The sequence below is a fragment of the Dendrobium catenatum genome, unplaced genomic scaffold (genome assembly GCF_001605985.2).
Source record: "Dendrobium catenatum unplaced genomic scaffold, ASM160598v2 fragScaff_scaffold_142, whole genome shotgun sequence".
NCBI lineage: Eukaryota > Viridiplantae > Streptophyta > Magnoliopsida > Asparagales > Orchidaceae > Dendrobium > Dendrobium catenatum.
Window position 1 is genome coordinate 433,723 of NW_021318604.1, and position 19,059 is coordinate 452,781.

The window sequence follows — 19,059 nt, forward strand, 5'->3', positions numbered from 1 at the left end:
TATCATGTGGTTTGACATATATTCAAATGAACACTAATAGAAGAGCAACAATGGATTCTATTGAACAAGATGTGAATGGAACTGTCATTCCAAATGCAATTCAATGGCAAGTCACAATGTTTGATCAATCACACGCAAATGATAATATCTCCTATATGCATATGTAAAGAAAGAGAGTGGTGGTGCAAAGAAGAAATGTTTGATGATTGCTCTCCTATAACCAACACAAGCCGACATACAAATTCTCAATGACATCAAAATGTCACATGCAAAAAAAAAAAAACATAGTGTCCCACAAATAGTCAAAGGACTGCACTTGCTTATAGATACATACAACAGTCTCCTATGGATACGGAGCTAGCTTACAAATGAATACAATAATAAATGCCTACGAATTATAAAAGAAGACTTGATTTGAGACTATAGTGGGCATGAACTCGGACTATACAACATCAAGTTTATCATACATGCTATAAACCATTCTTGAAGATAAAGAGTTTACAGACATAGGTTATCTACAAGCAAGATGAGAAGATCACAAAAGGGATGACCTATTTGTTGCCAATACAAATATGATCATGATAATATCTACAAACAAATAACCTCAATTGCAAGCAAATACATTGATCAACAAAGGATCTATAATGTGTGTAGTGAACTATTCATGAATAATATTAAGGATCATGCAACTAGTGATTTGAAATGATTGCAATGACGACAAATAATATTTCATATACATAATAAGTCTGCAAGTGTTAATCAGTAACAGACAGTAGATGCTACGATACCCTTATAGTCAGGAACTATGTAATGATAGTTGAATGCATCGATCTTCAACAAATAGAGGTACGATAAATACAACTCTCCATCATCCAAATCTTGCAAGCAATAAAAAACAAAGGAGATATATAATTTGATCACAGTTAAAGAAGCAAAGTTCTTTAGCACACATATCACCTACAAATGATGGCATATGATGTGCAACATTCATATGAATCCTACAAGCAAGGCAGTAGCGGATGTACTGAAAGGACCCAAGTCCACAACAAAATGCAAGAAGAAGGTGACAAATATAAGTTCCTACGGGCCGCTGTAGGAAACCTATTATATAACTAATATGCCATCTATAAAATGGTGCAAGGAAACTACAGTAGACATCAACATCTACTGGCAAAGGCAGAAAATTAGTTAGTGCACTACGATCCACCTGCAGAAAGCAACGAGTAGTGCACGACAGTCTACCTGTACGAAGCAGCGAACAATTCTATCCAGAAGCTGCTACGTCATGCCATCGGATCCGCAACTTCTTGCAAGCGGATAGAAGGCGTCTACAAGTACTTTCAAAATATCACTGCACGTGCACTGTAATTTGTATACACATAGGTACACTAAAAGGGATAAATACAATCTCAACCCGCAAGGGCCCCGACGAGCGTGTTATTGGTACACACGTGATGTCTAGGGATGCTGCGCGGGTTATTAAATTTGAACCCGATCCTTCTAAGTAGAAAAAAGGAGTCGACAGGGTTTAATTATAAAATACCCCCAAACCCGCATGGGCCTCAGCGAGCGTGTTATTGGTACACATGTGACGACGTCTAGGGATGCTGCGCGGGTTGACAAGTGAATTCAAGTTCGAACCCGATCCTTCTATATAGATCAATAGGAGTCAACAAGGTTCAAACCAACAAACAAATATGTGGCCGTGACGACCAGAATATTTGTTTTAATAAATTGATATTAGGCCTTCAAAGCCTATAATAATAAGAATTCACTAACAAAGGCATAAAATTTATGAAACCCGATCCTCTATCGACATCCAGACATAGTTGACAAGGTTCAAACTACAAATGTAAATGCCCCCAAACACCCCGATGATGGCCGTGTTAATTGAAGATCTCAACCAAAGGGGTCTATTCCAAACACTTTCAAACTCCACCTAAAATATCCATAAAAATCAAAAAATATAAAACTCCACAAAAATTCCAAAATCCCAAAGATATTTAAAATTTGAAATCCAATCATCAAACGCTTAAAGCAAAATCCATCCACCCTCCGCAACAGTTTGCCGAGGTGGACAAATCAAAATTTACCTCAGCTCACAAAAGAGCTAAATGCCTAGTATAAAATATTACTATGATCCATTCTCAAAAAGTCTCCTGCCAATAAGGACGTGGTATGTGTCCTCTAACCGGCAGTTTGCCATCAAATGGCACCGCAGGATAAACGGTTATGACCTGGGGCCCTCTGAACCGAGTGATTTTGCCGCCAAATGGCACCACGAAATACCAGTTATGGCCAGCGCCAATACGCTCCTTATTGGCATCAAATCCTTGAGATATGAATCAATAGGATATGATCGATACGGCACAAAGCCCTCTGTTAGCTAAGGTGGATTCAAATTTGTCCCCTTAGACAAATATTCACCCCCGGTCTATGAGGTACCCTTGAACGAAGCAACCCATGGCTGCCGACAAGGATCCTTCTATCAAGTTGGGTCGACTACCTCCTCTGACTAAGTAGACCAGGGACCACGATGGCCCGGGACGACGGAACCATGGGATCTTGATCGGGCCCATCATCCATTCCCCCACCATCCGCTTTAAGTAAAGGATGGTGAAATTTCTATTTTAAATATTAAATCTTTTCAAATATCCAAACTTCCCAAATAACCAAATCCAAACCCAATTTCCAATTTCCAAACCCTATGCTGCTACTATATGCCAGATAACACGTATTCTTTATACGTATTTGATTAACGATTAGCCTTAATCGAAAGTTCTCTCTCGTGATCGGGAGGGGTAATTAACTATAGGGGCTTGTGCCTATAGGAAACCAGAACTCAGAACATAAAGTCCTCACAAAATGAGGGCGAAATCTCTGGGTAGTGTCTTATCTACAAACCCATCTGCCTTCCAAAATTTACCTCGGAACTTATTCAGTTAAAACTCCCTCGCCGAATAAAAAAGAAAAGCGCACGGAGGCCGGGGTCGAATTTTCGGAGCCCACACCTATACTGAGACCAATCATCTTCTCAAAGCCCTCGATCGTCGAATTTTTAATCTAATCGGGCGAATTTGAAAGGCAAATGCCTCCTAACGTCCCCTCACGGGGGAGAAATTATGACGTATGGAGTCCATACGGGTAGAACCGTCCATATTTTCTGAGTAGAACTATCCAGATTTTCTAAGTATAAATACTCAGCAAACACTCAGAAAATACACAATAAATCAACAAATACTTACAAAATACTCAACAAATACTTAACAAATTCGTACGGTTCTCCCCGTTTCGACTCTGCATGTAATAATTTCTTCCCATAAGGAGGATACGTTGGAAGGTTGCTGAAATTTTGAACGATAGAGGACCCTCACATAATTATGGTTGTGATTGAATGATATACAAATATCTCTTAAAACTCGTATTTAAATCATGTACTTCATCAATCATATAATATCATTGCTCATATCCAATGCTAGAAGATAAGAGATAGAAGGTCGTGGTGGATATTAGTGCCTGTTAGCAATGATGGAAGATGTGTCATATGCACAGTAATGTATATAGGCAGGTGATGATCAATAGGGTGTGGATGTTACAACACCCCTATAATAAATCGCCACTCAGTGGTTGACAAATACAACGATCCACTGCTACAAAGATGGATAACGTGCACCAAATACAAGCTCCTACAAGTTGTTGTAAAAAAACCTTTTTGTATCTAATATAATGTTCTACTAGTAAAGATGTGCGACATGCAATGAGAGTAGATGCCTATGAGCTGTTACAATAGACATATCGTGCACTCAGCATATCATCTACATGCAAATACATAAGGGCTACAAAAAAAACAACAGCTTCTATGAGCTGACATAAAAGACCCGTTATATATCCAAAAATGCCACCAAACACTTACATGGGCCCCGACGAGCGTGTTATGGGCACACACGTGACGTCTGGGGATGTTGCGCGGGTTAGACAATAAACCCAAGTTCGAGCCCGATCCTTCTATGTGGGTATATAGGAGTCGACACAGCTCGAATCATTAAACAAATATGCAGTCGCAGCGTCGACCGGAATATTTGTTTTATAGTTTATGTTAGGCCTCCAAGGCCCTTAATAAGGAAAATTCATCAACAAAAGTATAAAAGCATACAACTGACTTGAATTCGATCCTTTGTCAGCAACTAACAGAGTCGACAGGGTTCAGTAATAAAATGTGATTCTCCATAATTACCCTAATGATGGCCGTGTTGAACATAGATCTCAACCAAAGAGGTTAATTCCAAATACTCTACACATTCAAAAACTTCCCAAATACCTGCAAAATTCAAAACTCAAAATTCAAAGAAATTTCAAATTCAAAATATTTAAAATCGAAATCAATCACCAAAACTTTTAAATTAAAATTCATACATCCTTTGCAACAGTTTGTCGAGGTAGACAAATCTGAAAATACACTCAGCTCATAAAGAGCTAGTGTCTGGTCGAGAATATCACTAGGATTCATTCTCAAACAGCCTCTTGCCAACAAGGATGTGGCACGTGTCATCTAACCTGCAGTTTTGCCGCCAAACAGCACCACAGGTAAACGGTTATGACCAAGGCCCTCTAAATTAGGTGGTTTGCCACCAAACAGCGCCACTAAATTACGGTTATGGCTAGAGCCCGTAAGCTCCTCAATGACATCAAATCCTTGATAAATGAATCAATAGGATATAATCGATAGGGCACAAAACCCTCTGTTAGCTAAGGTGAATTCAAATTTGTTCCCTTAAACTGCTAGGTCTACAAGGTACCCTTGGACGACGCAAGCCATAACTGCTAACAAGGATCTTTCTATTAGGTTGGGTCGACTACCTCCTCTGACTAAGTAAACCAGAGACCACAATGGCCTAGGACGACGGAACCATACTTTCTTGATCGGGTCCATCATCCATTCCTCCACCATCCGCTTTAAGTGCAGGATGGTGAAATTTCTATTTTAAATATCAAATTTTCAAATATTCAAACTCATGTTGCTACTATATGCTAAATAACGCATATTTTCTACGTATCAGATTAACGACTAGCCTTAATCTAAAGTTCTCTCTCATTATCGGGAGGGGTAATTAACTATAAAGGCTTGCGCCTATAGGAAACCAGAACTCAAATTATAAAGTCCTTACAATATTAGGGTGAAATCTCTGGGTAGTGTCTAATCTACAAACCCAATCTGTCTTCCTAATTTTTTTCCCAGAACTAAATCCACTAAAACTCCACCGAAAGCACAGGGAGGCCGAGGCCTGAATTTTCAGAGCCCACAAAGTAACAACTAAAGAAAGAGAAGATAAAGGTTGGGGTATGGTGGAGGTGATAAGTCTTTTAGACTCTTAAAATTAATTAATTGATGATAAAAGAAAATGCACAATAAGGAGTAAAATTAAATAAAATATTCAATAATTATAGTGAATTTGAAGTATTTTCCTCATTATCATAAAGATGTAATCCACATATACAATGATCACCTGTCCACTTCAAAATAAATTGGATTTTGCATGTAAAATCCCTCCTCATATTTGTTATCAATTTCTGAATTCCTTATCATTCTCTTCGATATATTTAAAAATTTTCCCATTGACTTAAGCTTGAACAGCATTTGCATAGACTAAGAAAAGGAGGAAGATCTAGTATTTTACTCACATAAACTCTAGTATACCATCCAATGTCGGTTATCTTGCATGTATTGTTTTTTATTACCTATAAAGCCTCTTTAATAAATTAAAAATGCCCTCCCTCCTTACCTCCCTCAAAAATATAACGCAAACAATCATAACATACTTTAATTTTCACTTATTTAGTGTCATCCTTCAAACACATACAACCTCTTTCTCACTCACTCACCCTTTACCAATACCCCTCCAGTCATCCCATACAAAATCCCCTCTATACTCCTTCGAATGTAGCTCCCTCTATCCCTCAATGCAACTAATGCCCTTTCCCTCCACATCGCAGCATCTCTCCTGTGATGAGAAGGTAATTTCCTCAAAAGAAGAAATTGAATTAAATATTTAAAAGTCAAGATAGGCTAATGATGATGATATTCTAATAAAACATGGGCCTTTGGACTAACACAATTAGGACTAAAAAATTGGACTTAATTTTAATTTGTCCTATGTTGAATACACCGGCCCTAGTATGGTGGTTAGGATGCAGGTTTTAAGAAGACCCAAACCTTCACCAACAAATTGACCAAAATATAAGGAAAATTACCAAGTTATATGTACTTGCGCTAGTAAAAATGAAACAAGGCGACGTTATGGCTATGAGCTAATACTTTCCAATAAAACAAATAACCAAACTTAGCATAGGATCATACCTATTTATAGAACATTCAATGTTGGTTGCATCCGAGGATGCAACTTTTGGTTCAGTCATAGCAAATCCGGATCGTATTCTTCCTTCTAGAAGAGGAATAAGCCACTCTTTCTGTTGATCCTTAGTTCCATATCGCAATAGTACCTAACATAATAAACTAGTGACATATTGATTCGATGAAACTTTATAAGCGAAAGTCATAATATTTATTAAAAAAAAAATAAAAACACTGTACAACACTTGACAGAAGAAAGCAAACGATATTTCAGAAACTGCAGACGCTTAAAGAATTTATTAATAGTTAAATGGATCAACTCAACTATCCCTTCTAACACCTGGCACTCTAAACTACTCCAGAGCATCGAGAAGGATGTGCTAACTGACATATCCAATTTAAATTTCAAAAATGAATTGTTAGATACGCATATTTAAAAGCCATGCCCTCTTCAAAAAAAATCACAAAATAGTAACAAACTTCTAAAAAAAAAATACAAATAGAGATTACAATTTTACCACACGTTACTTTCTTGGTGGTCATTCTAACTTCAGATGCACGCATTTATATAATATCATTTCAATGTATTACTCTGATGATATTTTTGTTTATGTTTGCATGTGTCTGCAAGCATAAATAGATGGTTGCGTTTATAAATAAATATAATTATTAACATTGTGCAAATTAATATATTCCCTTTCCCCATAGACATATATACACATTATTCTAACATAAGCATACCCTACTTTTCAAGACTTATCATGTCCCCAAGTCTGGTATCTACATATGAAAGTAATAGCTCCTGCATACATATCTTTAATGATTTGAATAAAAGCATTATCAACTCCTTTCTTTTGAAGAACTCTCCATAACACTTCTCTTGGAACTTTATCATATGCTTTTTCTAAATCAATAAATATCATATGTAGATCCTCCTTATTTTCTCTATATTTCTCCATCAAACCTCTTAATAAATGTATGGCTTCCATAGTCGACCTACCCGGCATGAATCCAAATTGATTTTGAGAAACATTAGTATCACGCCGCAACCTATGCTCCATAACTCGCTCCCATAGTTTTGAAGTATGACACATTAACTTAATTCCTCTATAATTCGCACAATCTTGTGCATCACCTCCATGATCCCTAATGAACAAAGTAATTATTTATCACTAAATAAAGAAGGGAAAAACATATCTATAGTTGTTACGTTTAATCACGATCTTAGCCACGATCATCAACCTCATCAGCTTATAGATATGTTTTTCCCTTTTATAAGACATCTTTTATATATATATACCTTTCATTTTATTTAGGAGAAAAAAATACCTAACTCTCATTTTTCTATACAAAACATCATCAGCACATAAATTCTCTGCTCTTATAAATCTAATTCATAAAATTAATTTAAAATTTTATAGAATTAAAATCATATAAACACGATAACTTTGCTCTCCCTCCTCTCTATATATAAATACTGCTAATTATTTTAATTTAATAATGGATGCGACATTATAATATGATAATTATTACTTTATATTGAAAAATAAATAAATTTCCTTTATTTTGACATTTTAAATTTATTCCTATGATTAAAAATTTAACTTCTTCTAAAATAATTAATTAATTAGTTTAAATTCTAATATATATTAACCTTTTTCAATACAATTATTGTTTTAATAGCTTTCTCTCTCTTTTAACTCTAACTCCTGTGTAACAAATTTCAAAAATTTAAAACAAAACTTGAAGATTTATTTATATATGTTTTAAACAGAGAGGTGCTTATTTTCAATGGTTATATATTTTCTTTAAATGAATTTCAGAGTTTTAGTAGCACTTTCAGTATGTTGTAAATAGGTTGTTAATAATAATGTCAGCGAACAAAAAATTTAAATATCCATTTGATCATCTATTTCTGCCTCACTAATTCAAGCCTTTGAACTAGGTCGCGATAATAGCAAACCTCAATCCATTAGACTTCTAATCGATGCACATCAATAAGGAAAAAACAAGAACTTAATTGTTGCATCTTCCAACCCGCTCTAACATGTGAGCTCTTCCTCCTATGCAACCTCTAGTCGATCCCTGCCCTATGGAACTAACTTTCTCTTATTAGCATTCTACAAATTGCAAGGGCATATCGACCCGCATCTCCTATTCCCTTAATTGATGTGAATTTGACCATGACCGCATCCACTGCCTTAACCATTTATTTCACATGCCACAACTAATCTCAACCTAGTTGCCAAATTGTGGTCTCCGAAAATTCACGCCCTGGCCTCTCTGCGCCCCCTTCCTTTTTTTTTTTTTTGGGTCGTCGAAGAGAGTATGTTCCGAGGAAAATTTTAAGAAGGCAGATTGGTTTAAATAAGACACTACCTAGAGATATCAACCTTATTTTGCGAGGATTTTATGACGTGAATTCTGGTTTCCAATAGATGCTAGCCCCTTTAGTTAATTACCCCTCCTGATAACCAGAGAGAGCTTTCCATTAAGGCTAGTTGTAAAAAAAATGTGGTATTTGGCGTATAGTAGCATCATGATTTAGATATTTGGGAATTTAATAATTAAAAATAAAAATTTATCACCTTGCACTTAAAGAGAATGGTGGGGGGAATAATGAAAGACCCGATCAAGATCCCATGGTTCCATCGTCACGGGTCATCATGGTCCCTGATCTACTTAGTCAAAGGAGGTAGTCAACTCAACCTGACAAAAGGATCACTGTCGGTAGTTATGGGTTGCTTCGTCAAAGGGAACCTTGTAGGCCTTGGGTGGATATTTATCTATGGGGATAAATTTGAATCCACCTTAGCTAACAGAGGGCTTTGTGCCCTATTGGTCATATCATATTGATTCATTACTCAAATATTTAGCGTCATTGGGGAACATATAAGTTTTAATCATGACTATAATATAATGGTGTCATTTGACGGCAAAACCACCTGGTTAGAGGATCCTGGTCATAAATGTTTACATGTTATGCCATTTAGCAGCAAAACCACCAGTTAAAGAACATATGACACGTCCTTACTAGCAATAGATGATTTGAGAATGAATCCTTGTGATATTCTCAACTAGACATTTGTTATTTATGAGTTGAAGTAATTTTTAATTTATCTATCTTGACAAACTATTGTGGAGGGTGAATGGATTTTACTTTAAGAGTTTAGATGTTTTTATTTCAATTTTAAATATTTAGGTTCTGTGATTTTTTATTTTTGAATTTTTCATGAGAATTTGAGAGGCATTTTTAATGTTTATAGTCCCATCCGGTTGAGATTTTCTGTCAACACGATCATCATCAAGGTTTATGGGTTATTTTATTTTTATTGATTGAACCTTGTCGACTTTGACTATTTGCAGACAGATGATTGAGTTTGAATCTAAATTTATTTCTTAACCCGTGCAGTATCCTCAGACGTCACGTGTATCTATAACATGCTCATCGAGGCCATATGGATATATGATGTCACATGTATTTTTATGATGCATTTATATGATTGTTATACATATGCAGTGGATATATGCGATACATCTGCATGTATCATGTATATTGGCCTATGTATTTTGCATTTACACAATATGTAGTTGCACTGTGCAGTATTTTTTACATGTAAATGAAATATTGTATGATATACTTGAATGAAACTCTCTGCATCTTGCAAATACGTGCAGGAGGGCACTCGGCTATGCATGTATAGCAAATTTGCATTTAAATGTAATATTGAATGACATGCTTGAATGAAACCCTCTGCATATTACAAATGCATACATGAGGTCGTTTTAAAATGCAATTATAATGTCAGATGTCATGCTTGAATGAAACCCTCTGCATCCTACAAATGCATGCAGGAGATCATTTTAAAATGCAATTAAAATATCGACATGCTTGAATGAAACCCTTTGCATCCTATAAATGCATGCATGAGATAATTTTAAAATACAATTACAATGTAGGATGACATGCTTGAATGAAACTCTCTACAACCTACAAACGCATGCAAGAGGTCATCTTAAAATGCAATTAAAATATCAGATGATATGCTTGAATGAAACCCTCTACATCCCCCACCTTCAGCTTGCCACAAAGTGGTTTCCTCAAAGCACGAACATGATAGAGCACAAGATAGTTTTTAGTATTCCAGAGATATTCTAATATCTAATGTGCGCGTGGAACATGGAATTTTCTCCCACGACTCTTAATATCGTACTAGAAATGTCGTACTAGAAATGGTGTATGTGTGATTATAAATAAGAGTTTGAAAGATAATGTCATTAATATTAACAGAATTGGAGATAGAATTATAGCTTTAAAGATTGTTGTTGATGCTAAGATTGTTACTATTATAAGTGTGTATGATCCTCAAATAGGTTTGTATATGTTTGAAATTAAAATTTTGGAAAGATTTAGAAGAATTAAAACAAAAGATACTCCTTGAAGAAAAAAAATTTATTGGAGGAGATTTAAATTGGACATGTTGGTAGAGAGGTAGATGATTTTAAAAGCATTCATGGTGGTCATGAGTTTGGAACGACAAACGAAGATGGTAAGATCATATTAAATTTTTCTTTAGCTTATAATTTTTTAATAGCTAATACCTTATTTAAGAAAAGAGATGAGCATCTTATCACTTATAAAAATGGATATAGTAAAACGCATATTTATTATTTTTTTTATAAAAAAATTAAATCGTTTAGATTGCAAATATTATAAAGTTATTCCGAGTGAAAATTTATGTACCCAACATCGATTATTAGTTTTGAAATTTAAGATAAAGGGACATAAACTAAAAAATAAAGTAAAATAACTTTCTATGATTATATGGGGGCATTTAAAGAATATTAAGAAAAGTATTTTTGATAGTAAGATTTTAGATCTTAAGATTTTATCAGTGCATGATGATGCTAATGTTATGTGGAAAAAAGTCGCTAGTGATATTAAGAATATTGTTAAAGAAGTGTTTGGAGTTTTAAAGGGAAAAGCTCCTAATAGTAAAAATAGTTGGTGGTGGAATCCAAATGTGCAAGAAAAGATAAAAAATAAAAATATTTGTTATAAAAATTAGTTTAGATATAAAAATTCTGATAATTAGGAAAGCTATAAAGAGACTCGTAAGGATTCTAAGAAAGTTATTTACTATGCAAAAAATTTAGCTTTTAATGATTTATATAATAGATTAGATACTAAGGATGAAAAAAGATATATGTATAAGTTAACCAAACAAAGATATAGGAGTAGTAAGGATTTAGTTCAAGTGAAGTGTATTAAGGATGAAGATTAAAAAATATTTTGCTTAGAAGATATTCAACAAAGGTGGATGAGATACTTTGCTAAACATTTTAATGAAGAATGCGAAAATATGATTGACTTTAGTGACTTTAGCACCTTAAATGAAAATAAAGATTTTTTTCATTTATCGTCATATTAGTAAAACTAAAGTTAGAGATGCTTTAAAGAAAATGAAGTGCGGAAAAGCTGTTGGATCGGATGATATCCCTATAGAGATGCAAAAATATTTAGAAAATGAAGGAATTTCTTAACTTACTAAACTTTTTAATACTGTTTTGAAGACTAAAAAGATGTCAGATGAGTGGAGAATGAGCGTGTTAATTCATATTTTTAAGAATAAAGGTGATGCACAGGAGTGTGCGAATTATAGAGGAATTAAGTTAATGTGTCATACTTTAAAACTATGGGAACGAGTTATGGAGCGTAGGTTGAGGCGTGATACTAATGTTTCTCAAAATCAATTTGGATTCATGTCGGGTAGGTCTACTATGGAAGCTATACATTTATTGAGAGGTTTGATGGAGAAATATAGAGAGATTAATGAGGATCTATATATGATATTTATTGATTTAGAGAAAACATATGATAAAGTTCCAAGAAAAGTGCTATGGAGGGTTCTTGAAAAGAAAGGAGTTAATAACGGTTATATTCAAATCATTAAAGATATATATGTAGGAGCTATTACTTGTGTGTTCAAACACAAGGTGGTTTGACCAAGTATTTTCCTATTTTGGATGGATTACATTAAGGATCAGTCTTAAGCACATATCTTTTTTACTTTAGTCATGGATGTTCTCACTAGACATTGGCAAGAGGATGTACCTTGGCGTATGTTTTTTGCTGATGATATTCTTCTTGTTGACAAGACTAGAGAGGGAGTTGTAGGTAAACTTGAATTATGGAGGTCAACCTTAGAGGGATTTGACTTATGTTAAGAAAGGTAGAAGTAGAGTCTAAAGGTTTTCGCTTGAGTAAATCTAAAACTGAATATATGGAGTCTAATTTTAGTAGCAATAGACCTAGTGAGGAGATTGTGACTTCGGGTGATCAAGTCATTAATAAGAGTACACGTTTTAGATATCTTGGATCTATTGTTCAAAGTAATGGTGAAATAGAGGAGAATATTATCAGCAGAATTCAAGTTAGATGGTTGAAGTGGAGGAATGCATCGGGCTTGTTGTGCGATACAAAAGTCCCCCTCAAACTTAAGAGAAAATTCTATAAGATGGTGGTGATACCTGCAATGCTTTATGGTGTCGAATGTTGGCCATTAAAAGATAAGCATAATACTAAATTAAGTGTTGTAGAGATGAGGATGCTTAGGTGGATGAGCGGCTTTACCCTTAGAGATAGGATATGAAATGAGCATATACGTGAAAAGGTTGGAGTAGCTCCAGTGGAATATAAGATTAGAGAGAGTTGCCTTAGATTGTTTAGTCATATTAAACGGAGGTCTTTCGATGACCCGATCAGGAAAGTTGAGGTATTAGATTTGAATTCAAGTTGAGGTATTAGATTTGACCTAAAAAGACTTGGTTAGAAAATATTAGAAATGAACTTTCTTTATTAAATCAAAGTGAGAATTTGACTTTTAACAAAACAAAATGGCGAAAAAGGATTCATGTAGCCGATCCCACGCAGTGGGACAAAGGCTTGAGGTTGCTGTTGTTGTTGTTGACTCTTGATATGGCAACCAGGAGTGGCTTCTCTCAACCCACAACTGCAACTGAGATCATGAAAGAACATGAAAAATTCAACCTTCCACTTCATGATCTCCTTACCAAAATAGTATACTTGAGGAGCATGTTCTATGCATTTACTATGCATATGTATGACGTTGAGCTGTGAGGCTTGATCTCTAGATATTTGTTCTTCATCTAAATCATGCAGCATTTTCTCCCAAAGTCTTAGTATTTATGAAGGGATGATTGAATATACAAGTCTCAATGGTACTTTTATCCAGATCAGCTTTGATGTCCCCTCCCATCTTGACACCTTCAACTGATAATTCTTTGATTCTACATAATCATTCAACCTTGCATGCTTAGTGCCACAATTAGGACCTTCCTCTAGTAACATGTCGGCAGGATTTCTCTTTACACCAAGTTGCCCTTCTTTATCCCAGTTGTCACTATCAGAGCCTCTAAGGTTATCAATTCGAGGACTTCGTTGTACTTGATCAACAAAACCTTCAAATGTAAACTGTAAGGATTTTCTACAGTGGCTCGTAGGTCCTTACATTTATTGTAGTCTTGTATTTGCAGTGATCTTCAATCCCTGCTCATAAATATCACATTACATGTGTATCTATGTTCACATGGGACTCAGCATCCCTGCAACATATCTACTAGCATCATTGTTTATAGGTATTTGTAGGGAATATTATCATTTGCAAGCAGGTAGTGTACGTTTGTTGACATGTTAATGAGGCTACTAGTTGGACTGCATTCATCACAAATTTATCCATGTATGTTGACTAGCGAGTTAGTGCATACGCTTGCATGTATTTCGGTGTTCATGGTAACTGTCACATGTATTTGCAAGACAGCTATCATCGGTGATAGGGAGATTGTTATATTTGTTACATGTCAACCGTCTTTGCTTGCAAGTGATCTATCATACTTACAGCACATCTATCATCACTGCTTGTAGGTATCATGTAGGGAATATGATCATTTATACACATTAATTGGAAAGCTACTACATCCATTGTTGCTGCTCATAAGCGAATCAATGTACTTGTTTACTAGCTAACAGTTGGTGGTAAGCAGGTTATCTTTACTACAACCTTCACTTCTTCGTTTTCAATCATGTTGCATTCTTCATATGTGATTGTGGGAAAATCATTGTTCTACTGTCTTTTACAAATTGCCCGCAAGGCAAAAACTATGCCTCTTTGCGACCAGGCAACATTGTTTGTATGTAAACTGTATATTTAAATTCTTGGCACACATCTTGGTTATTTGGTCATTACATTCATCACCAGCCAACTTCTTCTACTTGTTGAAAGCCGCTATATTTGTTTATTGTCGACTATAGGAGGTTATTATGTTTGCTTGCAAGTAGAGCACACATCCTCCTCTATTACTGTAGATCAATGCTTGGAGTTCTATTTAACACAAGTCCCATGCTTATTCATTCACATTTGTTTAAATTATTTGGATTATTAATTAGCATTTGCACTTTTAATTTTATTATGCATTTTTTAAGTTTACAATCTAGTTCCCTGTTGTTCATTTTACAAATTATGTTTCCTATCATTCTGTTGAAATTAGGTTTTCCATGTTAATCAAAATTTCGACAACATCCATCGTCTCCCTTGTTTAAGGAAAATTTAGGGAGTTTTAGCCTTCCAGCTATGTCAAGAAAGACGCGCACAGTCGGTGTCGGATGACACTGAGGTCGTAGTTCAATCTCACCATGCCAAGAAAGGCGTGCATGTGTCCTCAGGGGCCTGTCTAAAAAGGCACAATTCTTTCCCCGGTGGCACTAAGCCGCATACATGGGTACTTAAGTTTTTTGTTACCACGCTAAGAAAAGCATGGCTTACATGCCTCGCCACAAACACCGCAACGAGTCCCTCCCACCGCGCTAAGAAATACGCGCATCGATGGTTGCTTGTCGTGCTGCAAGCGCCGAGGATAGGGTTTGGGATTATACCTTTGTGATCGGGTCGACAGCAGCGATGTCGAGATGGCGTCGACGATAAAAATCACAAAATTCCTTTTATTATTATTTTTTCTCTTTTTTTATTTTTTATTTTTCTCCTTTTTTCTTCTTTTTTGTGTCATTTTAATTTTTCTTCTTTTTATAATAATAATAACAATTAAGATTAAGAATAATACAGTAATAATTCACTGATTAAAACAAGAAATGAGATAAACAAAAAGCTAGAGGAAATTTTACCAATTAATAGGTTGTTTTGATTGAACTGAGTTGTTAGTGGGCTGCTTTTGTGAGGAGGATGTGGATTGGATTTCATTGTCAAGGAAGATAACCGTTAGATTGGACTTCACTGTCCAGGGGAGTTCGAACAAGTGTGTGGGCTCTTGTGCAATCAGGGCACGTGAGATGGGAGCAGAATGGAGCTGCTTGTGATTGGTGGAGGTCGAGAGCAGAGATCGGTGCGGATAGGGGCTATGGGATTCAATCAGGACCCATTGGAGTCCGGATGGCATCATAGCGTTGGCATCGGAAGGTGATTGACAGAGGTTCGAACAGAGCTGAGGCGTTCACCCTGGTCGTTTGATCAGGATTGCAGGTGTGGTTTCGGACAATATGAAAAGTTGCGGCTGTTTGCGAGCTGGTCGGGCAACTATGTAGGTGTTCACGAAGGAGAAAGTCAGCTGCAGCTTAGTGAGGTGGATCTTACAGCTATGAGGAGGCGTCGGTGGTTGTAGCTTACGGGCAGGGGTTTCGATTAGATGGAAGGGTGCTGCGGGCTAGGAAGATTTCGAAAGAATCAATGTGAGGTAGAAGCGGGATCGAAGGCTTGAGGTGTGGGCGTGTAGAGGTTCATTGGATCAGCCCTTCAGCTGTTGGATGCTAGCCAAGCTCAACGTGTAAGATCGTGTGGGGTGCGATTCGTGCGGGTTCAGAGACGGGAGGAGGGACCGAGCAGCAAAGAGGATCGTAAGGTGCTCGACAGGACTGGGTGTGAGAGGCTTAGACACGGCTAGGGACACGGTTGGGAGATCGCTCGAGCAAAGAAGAAACGAGGCTTGGCCACTAGGTGGGCTCAAACGTGAAGAAACAGAAACCCTCGTTCGTGGAAGCTTGTGAGCGACGAGAGAAGAAGTAAGCAAACCCTTTCATTTCATTCTCATTTAACGAAGATAAGAGATCGTGCATCTCAACACGGGAGGCTCGTCGTTGACACGTAAGGGACAAACCAGAGGATTTCAGGGATTCAGAATCGTACGAGTAACGTCAACATAGAGCTACAGGTACGGACGCAATTTTTTATTTTAATTTTCATTCGACTGCTATAATAATAATAATGTTGTTATTATTGTTATTATTTAAAATAACGAAACAGAATGGCTCCATTTTTGTGCCATTTTTCATAAATTTGAGCATTATTGTCTCGAGATGAGCGCTGGTTTCTTTGCACGGTTTTCGTTGAGTGAAATTATAATCATTTTCAGATGACTCGGGCATTTCGAACTCAAAGACGAAGTCCGTTTTACGATCGAACATCATTTGGGCAGCGTCGCGCGTTGTTTTCGGGTGTCAGTCGCCGATTTTAATCTGTCTTATCCGATCTGACCACGAGGTAGTCACACTTTGGTAAATTCGACGCTTTGATCGCAACGGTGTGGCTCGTTTGGCAATCGGAGGTCAATTGACCCTTCAAATGATGCGTCGCGCCCGCCGACCGTCACTTGAGTTGTCGGTTTTGCTCCTTTTGCGCGCATTTTAGTGTAGAGGTCAACACAAACCTTGAAGAATTCCTCTATAAGCTCCTTGATTCTCTAGAGACAGCTAAGTTGGTGACTTTAGTCCCCACCATATTGATACTCTCTATGACACTATTTCTTAACTCTCTTTAATACTAATCTTTGTTAACACTCTATATTAATACCTCTATTCAATGGATTTTATTTGTGCCTTCTCTGATATGGATCTCATTGCTAGTTTTATGCATTTAATTCACACTACTCTTCAACAAAATGGTTACTCTACTCTCTACTCTTATAACATTCACAACCTCTAGGAAACAAAATTCACTATTGTTTCTAAGCTCAATTTGACAACTTTTGTCACCTTGAGTTTGTAAGGGTGCATTATCGTATGTATAACATCCCATATGCTAAATTATGTATAGGAGTTTGCATTATTTATTATTGAAATATTCAATCATTATCAAGGATATTCTTAATTATTATATTTTCCTTCATTGTTATTTTCTCTTGCCTATATATAGGCACATACATACGTCAACTAATAAAACATATATATATTCCTATCCAATTCTTTCTATAACATAAAGAAAAAGATATTTCTTTCTTTTTTCCTCTAAAATCATACAAATCCTTGTTTTGATTTCTCATAAGCAAGCAACGAGTCAAAACTTAGACATAAAACAAAATGAGAGCATGCACATGCAAAACAAAGTCGAATTTCAAATTACCTCCATGTTCCCAGTGTCAGGAGCAGCGCAATTAAAAATTTGTGGCGCCCAGACAGAATGGCCCATAATCTCACACAAATATCCATACTCGAGATTGGAAAGACCTGCACCGAGCATGTTGCTGTCAACCCCGAAAGCATTATAATCATTTCCAGCAAATAGTAGTTTCCTTGCTCTAGCAGCACTATCTAACTGCAAAAGATAGATTATCTTACAAGTTATAATCATTGAACTTTTCATTAATATCATAATTGAATATGTATAAATTAGCAAGTATTAGCCCTTCAGATTATTAAAAAACAAATCTTTGTAAAGTATACTAAAGACAAGCAGCAATGGTATTGAAAAATCATATTCGGCTGAGTATTTAGTATCAATGAAACAAAATTTAAGAGAAAATAAACGGCATGGATATGTTTAGGAAATGCATACAGGAATAAACAAATTCCATAAGCCTTCTTTCTTTGCCAGTTCTTTAAGCCGCGATTCTTCAGGATGTATTGTCCAACGCAAACTTGATTGTGCCAGTTCAGAAAACTCTTTTTCCATTGGATATATATGATTTTCCATGAAGTTTAGTAATTTTCTTTTCAGATGTAGAACCCTTTGACTTGGAACAAATTTGCCTTGTTGCTCTTTTGGGAGCAGCTTTTCAGGGTCATCTCTTGATATTTCATGACCTGTGCTCCATAATCAGTGAATCCGGTTAATTGCAACACTTCAAATTTGAAGAAAAACAGAAAGGAAGTAAGAAAAAAAAGGTTATATCTACCAAGACATCAATAGAATCTTCACTGCAACGAATATTCATTTTTATTAACAATCTCTATCCTTCGCTAAAAGCTTGAGTCAGTTAGAATTTACAAAGAAATGAAAATTCAAGATGTGCCTCAAATTCACTCGATGACACCATACGAAGAAAGAACGTCACCACAATAACCAATAAGGTCCCTATTATCCTATGCTTTCAAAGATTTTTATTCCAAAGAAAACTTTCATGGAAAAATATTAAGATGATTGAAATCAAGTACACAATGAAATTTACCACCACCACAAGCAATAAGCTTCATCTTTTTCAAAGAAATTTGATAGGAAACACTTGCGTTCGCAAGTAACCTAACCAAAATCGGCGAACATTCAATAGCAAAACTGCTGTCCACAGCAGGAAAACAGCATAAATCTGCTGTTTACAGCAGAAAAACACCAACACCACAAGGAAATCTGAGAGAAAACTCAAAGAAAAGCTTGTATTTCACTAGAAGATGAATAAAATAGCAAGATACA

At 36.0% G+C, this 19,059-nt stretch overlaps 1 protein-coding gene across 1 annotated transcript in view; it reads right to left on the minus strand.

The window, feature by feature from the left end:
- LOC110103978 (probable acyl-CoA dehydrogenase IBR3) overlaps positions 1–19,059 on the minus strand; it is a 37,047-nt gene that overhangs the window by 7,837 nt on the left and 10,151 nt on the right. Inside the window, exons 9-11 of the mRNA XM_020832890.2 lie at positions 18,208–18,455; positions 17,776–17,967; positions 6,356–6,498 (exon numbers count right to left, since the gene is read on the minus strand). Coding sequence (XP_020688549.1) covers positions 6,356–6,498; positions 17,776–17,967; positions 18,208–18,455 — 583 coding nt within the window. The remainder of the gene's footprint in view (positions 1–6,355; positions 6,499–17,775; positions 17,968–18,207; positions 18,456–19,059) is intronic.